Raw genomic sequence first — 14041 nt, forward strand, 5'->3', positions numbered from 1 at the left:
AGATATTTCCTCCGGTGAATATGCAAATACAGGAAATTTCAGCACTGTTCAAATTGCACCAAATAACCACTTTATTGTGGTACGAGGAGATCATAAAAGTCGACAAGATGTCAACTAAACAATTCTCAGGCGGACAACGTGATAATAGCTCAAATATTTCAATAAATCGTTGTCAAAGCCTATCCCAGCACCCCAACTCTATAGATTATAAGGTGTTTCGAACATCTATTTAGACCAATTAGAATTAACTAATTGATCATGGCCATGTCCATCGTCAGGAGCCCAAGCCATCGCATAGTGACACTTATTATAAAAATACTGTTAGGGGCTCGACACCTCATGATCTGTCTGACTAATATTTTTCTATACTCTTTATCTACTTAACCTTGTTTATCAATTTAACGAACAAAGTATAGAATCTATTTTCATAGTCTGCAACATATTAATTATTCAGAGTTGCTGATGTTACTATGTCTTTCAAGTTTTTATGCCTACGGAAAGCAAACAGAGGTCTTTTATCAAATAACAGTTTTGCCTCTTCGTCATCCTTTAATTTATCCCAGTGTTTTAAGATATTGTTCTTTGTGTGAATTCTGTCTTGATGTTCATATCGAGGGGTCATATCAACAGGTGATGTTATAAGTAAAGAATGGATCAGTGGAGACCCTTTCTATGGTGTCTATAGCAAGGGGTCATATCAGCAGGTCATGTTATAAGTAAAGAATGGATCAATAGAGACACTTTCTATGGTGTCTATATCGAGGGGTCATATCAGCAGGTGATGTTATAAGTAAAGAATGGATCAAAAGAGACACTTTCTATGGTGTTCATATCGAGGGGTCATATCAGCAGGTGATGTTATAAGTAAAGAATGGATCAAAAGAGACACTTTCTATGGTGTTCATATCGAGGGGTCATACATGTATCAGCAGGTGATGTTATAAGTAAAGAATGGATCAATAGATACACTTTCTATGGTGTTCATATCGAGGGGTCATATCAGCAGGTGATGTTATAAGTAAAGAATAGATCAGTGGAGACCCTTTCTATGGTGTCTATAGGAAGGGGTCATATCAGCAGGTCATGTTATAAGTAAAGAATGGATCAATAGAGACACTTTCTATGGTGTCTATATCGAGGGGTCATATCAGCAGGTGATGTTTCAAGTAAAGAAAGGACCAATAGAGACACTTTCTATGGTGTCTATATCGAGGGGTCATATCAGTAGGTACTGTTATAAGTAAAGAAAGTATCAATAGAGACACTTTCTAGTGTGTCTATAGGAAGGGGTCATATCAGCAGGTGATGTTATAAGTAAAGAATGGATCAATAGAGACACTTTCTATGGTGTGTATATGGAGGGGTCATATCAGCAGGTGATGTTATAAGTAAAGAATAGATCAGTGGAGACCCTTTCTATGGTGTCTATAGGAAGGGGTCATATCAGCAGGTCATGTTATAAGTAAAGAATGGATCAATAGAGACACTTTCTATGGTGTCTATATCGAGGGGTCATATCAGCAGGTGATGTTTCAAGTAAAGAAAGGACCAATAGAGACACTTTCTATGGTGTCTATATCGAGGGGTCATATCAGCAGGTGATGTTATAAGTAAAGAATGGATCAAAAGAGACACTTTCTATGGTGTTCATATCGAGGGGTCATATCAGCAGGTGATGTTATAAGTAAAGAATGGATCAAAAGAGACACTTTCTATGGTGTTCATATCGAGGGGTCATACATGTCTCAGCAGGTGATGTTATAAGTAAAGAATGGATCAATAGATACACTTTCTATGGTGTTCATATCGAGGGGTCATATCAGCAGGTGATGTTATAAGTAAAGAATAGATCAGTGGAGACCCTTTCTATGGTGTCTATAGGAAGGGGTCATATCAGCAGGTCATGTTATAAGTAAAGAATGGATCAATAGAGACACTTTCTATGGTGTCTATATCGAGGGGTCATATCAGCAGGTGATGTTTCAAGTAAAGAAAGGACCAATAGAGACACTTTCTATGGTGTCTATATCGAGGGGTCATATCAGTAGGTACTGTTATAAGTAAAGAAAGTATCAATAGAGACACTTTCTAGTGTGTCTATAGGAAGGGGTCATATCAGCAGGTGATGTTATAAGTAAAGAAAGTATCAATAGAGACACTTTCTAGTGTGTCTATAGGAAGGGGTCATATCAGCAGGTGATGTTATAAGTAAAGAATGGATCAATAGAGACACTTTCTATGGTGTGTATATGGAGGGGTCATATCAGCAGGTGATGTTATAAGTAAAGAATGGATCAATAGATACACTTTCTATGGTGTTCATATCGAGGGGTCATATCAGCAGGTGATGTTATAAGTAAAGAATGGATCAGTGAAGACCCTTTCTATGGTGCCTATTGGAAGGGGTCATATCAGCAGGTCATGTTATAAGTAAAGAATGGATCAATAGATACACTTTCTATGGTGTTCATATCGAGGGGTTATATCAGCAGGTGATGTTATAAGTAAAGAATAGATCAGTGGAGACCCTTTCTATGGTGTCTATAGGAAGGGGTCATATCAGCAGGTCATGTTATAAGTAAAGAATGGATCAATAGAGACACTTTCTATGGTGTCTATATCGAGGGGTCATATCAGCAGGTGATGTTATAAGTAAAGAAAGGATCAATAGAGACACTTTCTATGGTGTTCATATCGAGGGGTCATATCAGCAGGTGATGTTATAAGTAAAGAAAGTATCAATAGAGACACTTTCTATGGTGTCTATATCGAGGGGTCATATCAGCAGGTGATGTTATAAGTAAAGAATGGATCAATAGAGACACTTTCTATGGTGTCTATATCGAGGGGTCATATCAGCAAGTGATGTTTTAAGTAAAGAATGGATCAATAGAGACACTTTTTATGGTGTCTATATCGAGGGGTCATATCAGCAGGTGATGTTATAAGCAAAGAAAGGATCAACAGAGACACTTTCTATTGTGTCTATATCGAGATGTTACATCAGCAGGTGATGTTATAAGGAAAGAATGAATCAATAGAGACACTTTCTATTGTGTCTATATCGAGGGGTCATATCAGCAGGTGATGTTATACGTAAAGAATGGATCAAAAGAGACACTTTCTATGGTGTTCATATCGAGGGGTCATATCAGCAGGTGATGTTATAAGTAAAGAATGGATCAATAGATACACTTTCTATGGTGTTCATATCGAGGGGTCATATCAGCAGGTGATGTTATAAGTAAAGAATGGATCAGTGGAGACCCTTTCTATGGTGTCTATAGGAAGGGGTCATATCAGCAGGTCATGTTATAAGTAAAGAATGGATCAATAGATACACTTTCTATGGTGTTCATATCGAGGGGTCATATCAGCAGGTGATGTTATACGTAAAGAATGGATCAAAAGAGACACTTTCTATGGTGTTCATATCGAGGGGTCATATCAGCAGGTGATGTTATAAGTAAAGAATGGATCAATAGATACACTTTCTATGGTGTTCATATCGAGGGGTCATATCAGCAGGTGATGTTATAAGTAAAGAATGGATCAGTGGAGACCCTTTCTATGGTGTCTATAGGAAGGGGTCATATCAGCAGGTCATGTTATAAGTAAAGAATGGATCAATAGATACACTTTCTATGGTGTTCATATCGAGGGGTCATATCAGCAGGTGATGTTATAAGTAAAGAATAGATCAGTGGAGACCCTTTCTATGGTGTCTATAGGAAGGGGTCATATCAGCAGGTCATGTTATAAGTAAAGAATGGATCAATAGAGACACTTTCTATGGTGTCTATATCGAGGGGTCATATCAGCAGGTGATGTTTTAAGTAAAGAAAGGACCAATAGAGACACTTTCTATGGTGTCTATATCGAGGGGTCATATCAGCAGGTACTGTTATAAGTAAAGAAAGTATCAATAGAGACACTTTCTAGTGTGTCTATAGGAAGGGGTCATATCAGCAGGTGATGTTAAAAGTAAAGAATGGATCAGTGGAGACCCTTTCTATGGTGTCTATTGGAAGGGGTCATACATTGTATCAGCAGGTGATGTTATAAGTAAAGAATGGATCAATAGAGACACTTTTTATGGTGTCTATATCGAGGGGTCATATCAGCAGGTGATGTTATAAGCAAAGAAAGGATCAATAGAGACACTTTCTATTGTGTCTATATCGAGATGTTACATCAGCAGGTGATGTTATAAGTAAAGAATGAATCAATAAAGACACTTTCTATTGTGTCTATATCGAGGGGTCATATCAGCAGGTGATGTTATAAGTCAAGAAAGGATCAATAGAGACACTTTCTATGGTGTTCATATCGAGGGGTCATATCAGCAGGTGATGTTATAAGTAAAGAAAGGATCAATAGAGACACTTTCTATGGTGTCTATATCGAGGGGTCATACCAGCAGGTGATGTTATAGGTAAAGAAAGTATCAATAGAGACACTTTCTATGGTGTTTATATCGAGGATTCATATCAGCAGGTGAAGTTATAAGTAAAGAATGGATCAATAGAGACACTTTCTATGGTGTTCATATCGAGGGGTCATATCAGCAGGTGATGTTATAAGTAAAAAATGGATCAATAGATACATTTTCTATGGTGTTCATATCGAGGGGTCATATCAGCAGGTGATGTTATAAGTAAAGAATGGATCAATAAATACACTTTCTATGGTGTTCATATCGAGGGGTCATATCAACAGGTGATGTTATAAGTAAAGAAAGGGTAAATAGAGACACTGTCTATATATATGGATCATCTTTCACAAAAAAATACCGAAAGAATTGAGTATAATTTTACAATATATTCATCATGTCTAGTGCAAAAAATATTTAACCACATCTACATCATTGTGTCATCTTTTATCCCAATTTAATATTGTTACTTGGGAATTATTTTAAAGTGTAATGGCAACTTAAATTAAGCGGTATCCTTACCAATGGAAAAAGCTAGGAAAGCATGTTTTAAGATTAAGAAAACAATTGGATTGGATAATCCTTGTAAACTTTTAGAAAAACTATTTGATTCATTAGTAAATCCGATACTGCTGTATTGTAGTGAGATTTTGTGGTGTTTTTGATAATTCGGGAGACAATTCCATTTTTTGAAAAAATCCATATGAAATCATAAAAGAAATTCTAGGTGTTCATTGCAAAGCAATCAATACTGCTTTATTGTAGAGCCGAACTTTGCAGGCTACCGTTGTATTTCGTTGTTTATTCTATTTTAAACAATCTAGGATTTTCACCAAGTATTAAAGAACGAATTATTGATCAGTGCACACAGGATCAATCATCAAAAATGCACGATTCATCCAAACTAAAACTTTATCAACAATTTCATTATTCAAATCAGCGTAGTTCTTATGTTGATGTTCTAAGTAATAAATTAGAAAGGTCATCTCTGTGTAAAATAAGATTGAGTGCACACAATCCTGCTATTGAAAAAGATCGTCATTAAGGTTTACCCACCGATGAACGAGTTTGTAATGTATGTAAATCGGGTGAGGGTGAGAAGATGAAAATCACTTTTTACTGAAATGTGAAAAAAAATTTAACAACAGAATAAACTTTAAAACTATTATATTAAATATACTTCCTACATGTTGTAGTGAAAATCAGCTTAATATTAAAAGGTGCATTAATAGTAATTCTTTAAAAGTCCTGAAAGTGACAAGTTCTTATCTACATAAATATCTGGTATATAGAAATGTGAATTTGGCTTCTTTTAAAACTATAACATATTTAATTATGTTATAATGTACTGAAATATGGGCCTTTGCCAATTATTGTAATTGTGTTTGTGCCAATAAAGTATTTGTATTTGAATTTATTCTGATATATAAGAGCAAAGTCCTGTAAGACCCCTTTTAATATTTTAAAGAGTGATGATATTTGCGTTAAACCCCAAAAGTGACTCAGGAACATGCAGAAATATGATCACTTTTGTCTTTGAACCGACAGTAAAGTCCCTGTGAATGTATGGCGTTCTTTGGATGAACAAATACGCAGCCACGTCTAGTCAGAAAGGAGATTTTGCATCCTTTGTCTAGTGATGAGATAGAGTGCCAGGCTCTCTGCACGTTAATAACCCTTGGAAGAACTTCTCCTTGCAGGGTCTGGAGGTTGGCTGTTACAAGGCTAAATTTCAATTTCTCTATCCAATATACATAAATTTCTTTTCGTTATAAGGCGTAACGAATACCGTTATGCGTAGTAATTTGCACTGGTGGATTCACCCGTGCATACCTTAGCGGGAATTTAATCATTCGACGGTTTGCATTCAATCAGTCTACACGTTTATTTCAATTGCTGTTGAGATCTGTTTGACTTTTATTTTTTGTTTGTTTAAAAAGCAATTTTTGTTCTATAGGTACTGTCTTTCACACGTATAAGATTATTCTTATAGAATTGTACAATTCAATAGATGCACATGTATACTGTCCAAAGTTACAGTATTCATTCATTTACATGTAGTTGTGAATTGTTTCTAATTTTTGTAATAATATTTTGTAGATTGTTCAGGCTGTTGATCTTACTTCTAGGGAAGAGAATGTGATAAGGACTGTTTTTTTGCGTAACACCTGCCATTCTAATTTTTTATTCACATGTTGTTATTATGTTCCGAATGTATTATTAAAAGACTGGATGCTGCAAACCTACATCCCATAGTATATTTGTGTTTTGTGTTATTAAGCCTTGTATAAAAAAGAAATACTTTATGTTCGGTTGAACCCGTGAAAAAGAACATAACCTCATTTTCCAGTGTTATTTCAAATTTGTCGACATTGATTTCGATTAAAGACCTTCCCGTTGTATTAAATTATATAATGATTATTGATTTGATATCATCATGAGCATGCATGAAATATTTGATGCTGAACGTAAAACAAACCCCAATCAATTAATTTAATATTACTGTATCAGTGTAAATTAAATATACTTCTTCAAGTTCTGCTAGTGTTGTGTATGGCAAGCCGTTCTCGTCAAAACTATGTTTAAACCATTTTTCGAAAAATTTACACACTGAGATTTAAAAACTTCAAAACGCACATTGAGAATTGAGAATTACACACTGAGAATTTAAAATTACACACTGAGAATTAAAAATTACACACTGAGATTTCATAAAGACGCACTGAGATTACAAAAATGAAAAACGCACACTGAGAATTGAAAATTACACAATGAGAATTGAAAATTACACACTGAGATTTCAAAAAGACACACTGAGAATAAATAAACTGAAAACACACACTGAGAATTTGGAATTACACACTGAGAATTTAAAATTACACACTGAGAATTTAAAATTGCACACTGAGATTTGTGCGCACTTTTTATGCGCACATATCTAATTAGCATACTTAATCTGAATCTATTACAAGCTTAAAACAACAAGGGGACAAAACTCGTTAGTCCTTCGATTTGGTTCCAAATTATCAATAAAAAAAACTTTAGAAATACAAGAACAAGAAAAATACCCACTTACTCTTATTACAAAATATAACCAAATGGTGAAAAACCTAAAATTATAAGAAAACATTGGAACAATCTGCAAAAGAATGCAGTGAAATTTTTACTCAAGTGTCTATTATAGCATATAAACGTAACAAAAATATAAAAGATTAACTAGCGAAATCAGGGAAACAGTTGGAAAACTTTGAAAAGGGACACATGTTTAATTACTGGTAGTAATGCTCTGAATTATAGGCAACAAACTTATGAATATGAGCGATGTTAAGTCTTGAAATTTACTACGAATGTTGGTTGAAGGAATCGCGTTTCATTATATTGACAAGAGTTCTTGAGATCAAGATATAAATCTCATGAATATTCATTAGTAATTTGCATATTAATCTCAGTGCGTATTTTTGAAATCTCAGTGTGTAATTAACAATTCTCAGTGTGTGTTTTTCAATTTATTTCATCTCAGTGTGTAATTTTGAATTCTCAGTGTGTGTTTTTTATCTTTTTAAATCTCAGTGTGTAATTTCGATTTCTCAGTGTGTTATTTTAGGTTTTTAATTCTCAGTGTGTATTTTTTTCGAAAAAAGGGTTTAAACATAGTTTTGACGAGAACGGCTTGCCATAGTTGTGGGGGTATTTAATACAACAATACAATAATAATTTATTAACGTCTCACCATCAATATTACAGTATACACAATTTACATAATAAAAGGAAACCTTTTAAAATTATTAGTGCCATTCTTTTTAGAATTATGAGAGACGGATTAAAAAGGAACTATAGTATTTACAAGTTAAAAAAAACCAGCCATTATAAAACAAAAGTTAAATATTAAAACATATTTACATCAATTATCGGTATAAAACACGTCTTCTACGATCTTGTTAAATAAGTTTGCAGGTTTTGGCACATTTTTGTATCACATTAATATTGTCACTCGTTAAAATAAATGAAAGTTTCAAGGAATTCGGCATTAGACTAAAATTTTCGTTTTCAAAGTTTAAAATCTTATACAGTTCGTCTCTAAGATCGTCGTACAACGGACATTCAGTCAATACATGCTCCTCCGTTTCAACTATATCGTCACAAACAAAACAAGTTCTTTGATCTATTGGAAGACTCTCGTAGCGTCCTGTCTCAACCCGTATTGGGACAACACCACAGCGAAACTGAGAGTCAGTATATGTTGAACAATTGAAAAAATGAGTAATTACTAATTAATGAAGCAAATCTTGAAACACAAGAAAAAAAGATTAACACTAGTGATATTAAGGTTCCTCTATAAAAATATATGTGAATAAAATGCATAATGATTTTATGTATTGATACAAATTATAAAATACATTTACACCATGATTACATTGAAAGTATAAGGATACCCTACATTTATCATGATAATCATGTTCACTGTGAACGAAGTCAAATTTTAGAATGACCATCCTCCCCCTTATTACATCTCGTAAATTACTCAAATCATCGTTTTGCATTCATTATAAAATCATAGATAAAATTATATTAATTGTGTGGTTAACTTCTTTTAGTGGTGTCCAAACAATAAAATTTTAAGAAAAAAATAACCTAACAGTCATATATTTTAAAGAAATATAAGTTAATTTCCTACTTAGTTTAAATAATTTCATTTCACTTGTTTTTTATCGTTGCAAGATTAATACAATTTATTGTTTCCCAAATCAATATTTTATGCACTATCATTGAAAAAAGACAAAACTTTTAAAAGTGAATTCAAATTTTACAAACCATTTAAATCATACTTTCCTGCAATCTTACATAATTAATGTTAGCTGTTATTTAACTTAATTAATAAAGTAACATGGCATTAATTTTTAATTTAAAACCCGTTAGTGTACAAAGAGAAGCAACTTTAGTTGTTCTACGTAGGGGTAAAATCGGCAGGTTAATGGTGCAAAATCAGCAGGTGCCATATCAGCAGATGAGTGATCTAGACCCGTCTCAGTCTAACACGATTTTCTAATATAACATCTAGCAAACGTGAAATAAGGCAGAAGTGTCAACACATTTGAAACAATGCCAAATTTGCAAGAAACATGTTTCATTTATGTCCAATGTAAGTCCATTGAATTCATATCTTATCTTTGTTTATAACAAAGAATATCAAACATTGCTGCTGATATATATGATAACGTTTAAATTCGTACAGGTGTTTTTCATTTCTATCTAGACATACGGTTAACTTTTGTTTAAATGTTTCGATACTTGATTTTTATTTCATTTTTTGGTTCTGGTTTATGCTGTTGTTTCCCAAAGCAATGGGAAGGATGGACATACCAAACATCTTCTCACACACTAAACAATGGATCTGTCATGTATGAAGAGGTTCGTATATATATATATCATATATTTGTTGTTTATTCAACTGCTGGATAATTGAATGGCTGAATTTGATTTTTGGAAAGAGGACTGGGAGAATTCAAAAAACGAATATCCTGACATTAAAAGAGAAAACTAATATTCTGCAATTCGTAATGCATGACACAGATGTGTACAATAGTTAAAATTGTTTTTTAACAAAAGAAATAAGTGTGCGTAGCAACAAATGAAAGTGAATCAATGTCGAAAATGTCGAATTCTTATTATTTCGGCCTTAAGTGGCTATGTATAAAATAAAATTGAGAATTGAAAATGGGAGTGTGTCAAAGACACAAAATCCAGAACAAAGAGCAAAAACATCCGAAGGCCACCAATGGGTCTTCAACACAGCGAGAAAATCCAGCACCTGGAGGCGGGCTTCAACCGGCCCCTATAAAATAAAAAAATGTGTACTAGTCAATGTAGAATAAAGAAACACACAGCATTACTCACAGTAAAACTCAATTTAAAAGACATCCGAGTCCGATGTCAGAATAGGTAACAAAAGTAGCTAAGCAAAATGACAATGATACACAAACTTACAAACTAACAAAGGACTACTAGCAGTTACTGACATACCAGCAAATCTACTTCTTAAATTAGATTTCGAAAGATTTCTGCCACGGTTGCTTAAGATTTAAAGCGCAAAGTAAGTTTCAATAACTGCGAATACACTTAGATGAGTACATTGTGTCTTTATTATTTTGTTAGTTTGTTTGTGCTTTGTGTCGATCTAATGAGGCAAACCTTTTCAACCATGTTTTCAAATTGGAGTCTTGCTCATTGTCGATGGCCGTACTATGAGGAACACTTGCTTACATCTAAATAATTTGGTCTATGATGGAAGGTTGTCCAATCTTCAATCGAACCACATCATTTTTTTTTTAATTCTATATTAATGCTGTCTATTTCTACTAAGAGAGATATTCTGTTCCTGGAGCGTATTGTTTTAGTCAACTGTAAAGATATTTGCTTGACTATTCTTGATAAATTCTGCAGATAAAAATATAACTGATGTTGATGATTTTTCTTTTTTCTGCAGGAATCTAGGTCGGTGTGTATGAGAGGCCGATCATGTCAAAAACCCGATAAAGTAACGCGTTAAAATTTAACGCGATAAAATCACATTTGACGCGATAAATACAGTTTTAACGCGTTAAAACAAGATTTTAACGCGAAAATAAATCAAAATATCTAACGCGTTAAACTTTGCAATTATCAAGTTTGGGATTTATCCCGTAAGTGAAAATATAAGTTTATCGCGATAAAATATCCGTCGCATTGGCCACATGTGTCATAATAAATCACATTAACGCGTTAAATTCAACACAATAACGTTGCTACGATTCATTATTTCAACGCGTTAAAACATCATTTAACGTGTTAAAACATCATTTAACGTGTTAAAATATAATTTAACATGTTAAAATATCATTTAACGCGTTAAAACTTCATTTAACGCGTTAAAACATCGTGTCACGCGATTAAACATGGTTGGTTGGCGTTATGGAGTAATGTTGATAACGAATACTATATGATCTGTTCGCATTTTGTTGAGTAGCGTGTTGTCCTGCCTTAGGGTCATACACTTTCGAGTCAATAGTTATCAAAGGTACCAGGATTATAATGGATTATAAGGATTATATTTATAAAGCCAAACAAGTACAAAGTTGAAGAGCATTGAGGATCCAAAATTCCAAAAAGTTGTGCCAAATACGGCTAAGGTTATCTATGCCTGGGATAAAAAAAATCCTTAGTTTTTCGTAAAATTCAATGTTTTGTAAACAGGAAATTTATAAAAATGACCACATTATTGAAATTCATGTCAACACCGAATTGTTGACTACTGGGCTGGTGATACCCTCGGGGACGAAACGTCCACCAGCAGTGGCATCGACCCAGTGGTGTAAATAGTTATCAAAGGTACCAGGATCCAAATTTTGTACTCGTTCTCGAAAATCAACAAATTGAAATGCTGGATTTCTTGTTTCGAGCACGATTTTTATGCTCCGAGCACTTGGCAAAGTTGTATGACTTCAACCCCAGGACATTTCAGACGAGGAGGATAATGAAGATATTACATTTCGTCTTCCTCTCACGATTAAACCACTCTCCTTAACAAACCAGATTTCAAAAAAGAAAACACGGTTTGTTAACTGAAAACCATACAAGTTCTAATATCCTATTTGTAACAGGTATCTTGAACAATATACTATCAAAAACAAGTGCTGCAAATGAAAACATACCACCACAAACTAGAAACAATAGTGTAATATCACAACGTAGAAAAAAACACTTTCAATATCAACTGAAATGGTTTTCATCAATCAAATGACATATTACAAAAACTAATGAAGATACACTGAACGAATAAAGTTGCATTTAACGCGTTAAAGTTGTATTTAACGCATTAGAAGTGCATTCAACGCGATAAAGCTGCTTTTAACGCGTTAAAGTTGCATGTTACGCGTTAAAGTAACTTTTAACGCGTTAAAATAGTTTTAAACGGGTTCCTACGGAAGCGTATATTACCCTCGTTTTAATACTTATAATCCAAGATGGCGATATAACTTTTAGCGAGAAAATGCTTTATTTCTCATTACTGCGATTTATTTTTTTCGACAAAATGCCTAACAAGGCATTTAGGCGCTTTGTTTTTTATCGCCTTAAAAATAAATCGTTTTAAATAACGCGACATATTATTAAAACGAGAAAAAAAATTACGATTAATTTATAAGTCAATAAAAATATCATGCAATAATAATAAATTGCCTTTTTTTTCTTATTACTGCGATTTATTTTTTTCGACAAAATGCCTAACAAGGCATTTAGCCGATTTGTTTTTTATCGCCATAAAAATAAATCGTTTTAAATAACGCGACAAATTATCAAAACGAGAAAACATTTTAAGATTAATTCATAAGTCAATAAAAATATCATGCAATAATAATAAATTGCCTTTTTTTCTTCGATATATTGTTTTATAAAGCAACAAATTGGTTTAAATTAAGGCGAGCAACGGGAAAGTTTTCAGCTAAATCGAGATAAATATGGCACGATTTTAACCTGTTCATTTTCATTTTGATTTTGGAAGGACCAGGTCGCCATCACATTTGGGCATTTTATTTCAAGCAAATGGAGGTAAGATAAGAAACAATTTATTAAATGAAATATCGCCGCGATATAGCCTTGTTGTGCTCATGTGGCGTTAAACAAACAACAATCAATCAATCAATCAATCTTTAAGTTATTGTTGTAAAAAAACTTCTATAAAAAGGCTTTTACACGTGTCTGCCGTAGTATACACACGTTAGGGGAATTAAGTTTTTGGTGCATAAAAAACCCAACCCTTTTTCCCCAGCTGTGAAAGTATAATGGTCGCTTTAAAAAATAATCAGGTTTGACTATAAATTAACATAGGGTGTCACGAAATTTACGTTGAAGAGAGCCAGTCGAGTTCTAATTTTTTTAATTCACAGTTGCGGCAAAATAAGATCCTTTGATGTTTTAACTCTGAGACACCACAAATTCATTTGAACTATATAGACCCCCTCCCCCCTATATAAAGTTCCAATGACTGTTCTTGTGACTATTGTTACTTTGAAGTTTTCAGTGAGAAAAAAAATCTCGTGCAGTACTAAAAAAATGACGGGGCAGATTAATTATTGTTCGGTTAATATAAAAAAGAAGATGTGGTGTAATTGCCAATGAGACAACTCTTCACAAGAGACCAAATGACACAGAAATTAACAACTATAATAGGTCACCGTACGACCTTTAACAATGATCAAAGCCCATACCGCAATGTTTTTGTATGTGCAATACACAGTACAAAGACGACAAATTTTATCAGTGTTTCGGCTGTTTTCTGTTCTTTAGTCAGGTTGTTGTCTCTTTGACACATTCCCAATTTCCATTCTCAGATTAAGTAAACAAAAATTTCCCTCTATGATATATATAAAAAAGAAGATTTGGTGTAATTGCCAATGAGACAACTCTAAACAAGAGACCAAATGACACAGAAATTAACAACTATAGGTAACCGTACGGCCTTCAACAATGAGCAAAGCCCATACCGCATAGTCAGCTATAAAAGGCCCCGAAATAACAAATGTAAAACAATTCAAACGAGAAAACTAACGGCCAAATTAATGTACAAATAAATGA

The 14041-nt window shown here is 33.6% G+C and overlaps 1 protein-coding gene across 1 annotated transcript in view; it reads left to right on the top strand.

Annotated features, from left to right (window-relative positions):
• Positions 1–9544: 9544 nt before the first annotated feature.
• Positions 9545–14041, top strand: part of LOC143084461 (ependymin-related protein 1-like) — a 48103-nt gene continuing 43606 nt past the window's right edge. Inside the window, exons 1-2 of the mRNA XM_076260815.1 lie at positions 9545–9841; positions 10917–10928. Coding sequence (XP_076116930.1) covers positions 9710–9841; positions 10917–10928 — 144 coding nt within the window. The 5' untranslated portion in view covers positions 9545–9709. The remainder of the gene's footprint in view (positions 9842–10916; positions 10929–14041) is intronic.

The sequence above is a fragment of the Mytilus galloprovincialis genome, chromosome 7 (genome assembly GCF_965363235.1).
Source record: "Mytilus galloprovincialis chromosome 7, xbMytGall1.hap1.1, whole genome shotgun sequence".
Lineage (NCBI taxonomy): Eukaryota > Metazoa > Mollusca > Bivalvia > Mytilida > Mytilidae > Mytilus > Mytilus galloprovincialis.